The sequence below is a fragment of the Cyprinodon variegatus genome, unplaced genomic scaffold (genome assembly GCF_000732505.1).
Source record: "Cyprinodon variegatus isolate N-32 unplaced genomic scaffold, C_variegatus-1.0 Scaffold374, whole genome shotgun sequence".
Lineage (NCBI taxonomy): Eukaryota > Metazoa > Chordata > Actinopteri > Cyprinodontiformes > Cyprinodontidae > Cyprinodon > Cyprinodon variegatus.
The window spans coordinates 246,405-250,159 of NW_015150827.1; the positions used below are offsets into that span (position 1 = coordinate 246,405).

Sequence of the window (3,755 nt, forward strand, 5' to 3'; positions counted from 1 at the left end):
CATCTGCAGAGGCCGACTGGGGTTCAAGGAGACAGAAGCAGAGATACAAAAAGCATCTGTAAAAGGTGGCCCCGACCAGGAAACACACAGCCGGGCAGACGAGCTCCAAGCCAGCTCCCATGTCAGAGGATGAAGAGAGCACATCCAGCCAGTCACAGTCAGAGAAACAGGACTACACTGAAAAACAGGCCGATCTCCAGCATCTATAAACAAGGGTGTTGATGGAAGCAGCACAGCTGATATTTCTCTCCAGGATGGTGTCACAGCCAAACAGGAACAGACGAGGCAAAGCTACAATGAGAAAAAGCAGAGAGAGCAGAACGTTACAGATCAGTACAGAGTAATTCAAATTAAGGTTAAGTTGAATGCATGGGCAGGTTATTATTCCATCACAGGTTCAATGACATCAAAGTACTTGAAACTCTGATAAAAATAGTCCAATCTCAACCTTGAATAAAAGGAAATTCTAATTTATCCTGCAAACTCAAATTTAATATTCCACCCATTCTGATATGAGTGTTAGAAACTTCTGAATGAGGTATATGGTGCATTAATTGTTTTGTTTTTTGAGTTACAGAGGATTGTGAGTCCAGAGACAGATAGTGGGTTTGGAAGCTCCTGTCTGCACCAGTCGGCCACTGAAGCTTTTCAATCAAATGCTCTCACAGGAAGGTCAAGAAAACCATTTCAGGATTTTTATGGTTCTGCAGCCTTTCTCCACACATGACAAGGAACACTTACTTTCCAAAACTGTCTTTTTATCTGTAGCGTTCGCTTCAACTGTGAAGCTCTAAGTAACTCAGATAGTGAGGCTTCCTCCTCCAATCTGGAGACAGCTATCCATGCGGTCGGTGAGGCTGCCCACCCATCTATCCAAACAAAGTACTGTGAAGCAGCAGCTGCAGTGGAGCTGTGGGTGGAGTGCACCACCAAGGAGCCATCAGTCAGGCTGCAGGGTGAGTAAAGCCCTTCTCATTTTTTACATCATCTTTCCCTATCAGTATTGCATAATTTATTTCTCCATTGCTCTTCCCCCAGAAGCTGACCAAACACATCCTGCACTTCCCTGGGACTACATATCAGAGCCAACCCTCAGCAGCTCCATGGGTGCTATGGACAATCACAGCCCACTGAACTCCTGTTCTTGTAACAGGTCAGTTTGCATGGAGCTGATCCTATTCACTGACATAAAGAGAGATGTAATTGTTCTGTTCCTGTGTGTTTCCAGCGAGGCCATCCTGGCCTTGCAGACAGAGGTATCGAAGTTAAAGAGGGACCTAGAGCAGGGGTTAGTCCAGCTCCCCCACCTCACACAGAGGATGGACTGTCTTATTTCAAAGTACAGACAAGAGGATTTAGAGCACAGGTCTAAAATCCAAACTGACCAAACATCAGCTTCAAAAAGGTAAGTCCTAAATCTTCACATGATTACGTCTACTGCAGCTCCTGTACAGAGGGTCTGTTTGTTTCTCTGATTGAATCTCTTACTCATAGTTTAAGGAAGTCATGCAGCAGAAGCAGGAGCGACCTCACATCCAGTCTATTTAGGATGAAAGACTCGATTTCCTCAGACAAGGAATTAAGAAAAACCAGAGGTAAGTAGTCTAACAGCATCCTACATTTCTTTTTTTTTTTTTTTTCTGAAAGATTACTTTAAAAACAAGTGGGTAGCATTACTGCCTTCCGGGTTCGATTTCCAGCCCGGGGTCTTTCTGCATGAAGTTTGCATGTTCTCCCTGAGCATGCGTGGGTTCTCTCCGGGTAATCCGGCTTCCTCCCAAAGTCCAAAAACATGACTGTTTGTTTAATTGGCTTCTCTAAATTCTCCTTAGGTGTGAGTGTGTGCGTGAATGGTTGTTTGTCCTGTTTGTCTCTATGTTGCCCTGCGATGAACTGGTGACCTTTCCAGGACGGACCCCGTCTCTAGCCCTTAGACAGCTGGAGATAGGAACCAGCACCCCTCGCAACCCCTCTTTGGATAAGCATGACGGCAAATGGATGGATATTAATGTTTATAATGACTGTTTATAAGCACAGACGGGGTCAGAGGAAGCTCTTCTAAGATCATTACGCAATTCCCAGATTCACCCCTAAATAGTGTATTTGTAACGCATGAGCTTCAAGATAAACTTCAGTACACAAAACTATCAAACAGAAGTCAAGGCCAATTTTACTGCAGAGACACTTTCTTTTTCTTACTTTTTGCTTCATTATTTTGTCCAAAAGATTAAACTTACAATGATGCTCTTGTGATGCAGCTACTGTGGGAACCTTCAATGAGCAACATTTGAATCAAAGGCCACAAGGTGAGCATGTTTAGATTTTATATCAATAATTTGGTTAAATAATTTCCGTCTGTTCTATGTAATTTATAAGTTATAAAAAAAAAAAGACTAAACAAACATATAAAAAAAAAACAACATAAGAAGTTTATTAACAGGATCAAAACATGTTAATGAAGGATTGTTATATCATTATGTACATGTACACTTCTCTCATTTATTAGTAACCTATGATACACCCTTCTATTTCTTTTCTTGTCAGCCATTAAAGATTTTAATTTCAAGGAGAGGTTGTATCCCTCTCTCCAGAAACCCCTCCTCCAGGTTAACTATGGCTCCTCCTGCAGCCTGCCAGCCAGGTAAACATTGCGCCTAAACATTCAAACTCGTACCAGAAACAGTCACTATAACCAGCTGTAGGAACAGCATTAAACAGGAAATTTTATTGTAATACATTTTAATAAGCCTAAATTTGATTTTAAAGGCCTGAATTCCCCACACTAACTAACTACTATGAGAAAAAGTTAATGGTTAAAGCTTACTAAATTGTTTATATTCTACACAAAGTTTTATATATTTTTTACAGCTTATCTTTCGTTTTCTTCTTATCAAATTTTGATTTAAAAAAGTTTTATTTTATTGAGAGAACCCAAATGTAAACACACACAAAAATCGTTAAACTGAGTCTTGTTTATGTGAAAGAACTGACAATCCATTTTCTTTATGTTTTAACTTTGAGTAAATCACACGTTTAAAAGACAGTAGCTGTTTTTAAAAGGGGACAATAGGGTGACCACCCAGGGTGGCATCTTAAAAGGGTTTGAATTAAAGAAGGGAATAAACCTGGGACTCAGACCCAAACAGGGTTTCCGTCGCTTATTTAAAAATCTGAAAGTAAGAACATATGGCAATCCAACAGAACAGGTAAAAGAAACTGACGTTTTCATCTGGTTTGAGATATCCATTCGGCAAAATTTTTATTTGACGTGTAAGTTGTTGGTTAAAAGGAATCTAGACTGCATTTAATCATCCCTATTTCAAAATCTAGCAAGATGGCATTAACCTACTATTGAAAACGGTTGTCACACTGTGACTACTATGTTATATTTAAAACTGAGAAAATAAAGGTTTGGAGAATCATTAATTTAGTTGAGGGCTAAATCAAATAAAAATTTTTCTACTCACATATTCATACCCATAACTGCCAATATTTTTTTCTTTTTAGAAATGTGGGTCTGAAATGTTTTTTAAATTTCATATGAAAGAAATTTTAATAACCATAATAATCTCTCATCTCTATCTTATAATGCAGCTATAAAGTCAGAGAGCTTCACCTGCAGTCCACATCCTTTCACAGAAAACACTCCACCCAGTCCGACACTGCACTCTTGCCCAGCAACGTGTATTTTCAGCAGACACTCTCTGCATCCTCTGCTCCTGTCAGGGATTCCTACAGACGCAGAGCCAAAAAGG

The 3,755-nt window shown here is 39.9% G+C and overlaps 1 protein-coding gene across 2 annotated transcripts in view; it reads left to right on the forward strand.

The window, feature by feature from the left end:
* The first annotated feature begins 232 nt into the window (after window positions 1-232).
* Window positions 233-3,755, forward strand: part of LOC107092309 — a 4,734-nt gene continuing 1,211 nt past the window's right edge. The window contains exons 1-8 of one of the 2 annotated variants that reach the window (XM_015386691.1): window positions 233-672; window positions 769-956; window positions 1,039-1,153; window positions 1,229-1,405; window positions 1,495-1,595; window positions 2,259-2,306; window positions 2,545-2,641; window positions 3,595-3,755. In XM_015386691.1, the coding sequence (XP_015242177.1) occupies window positions 1,104-1,153; window positions 1,229-1,405; window positions 1,495-1,595; window positions 2,259-2,306; window positions 2,545-2,641; window positions 3,595-3,755 (634 nt within the window). In that variant the 5' untranslated portion in view covers window positions 233-672; window positions 769-956; window positions 1,039-1,103. The remainder of the gene's footprint in view (window positions 673-768; window positions 957-1,038; window positions 1,154-1,228; window positions 1,406-1,494; window positions 1,596-2,258; window positions 2,307-2,544; window positions 2,642-3,594) is intronic. The other variant, XM_015386693.1, reaches the window with a different exon arrangement.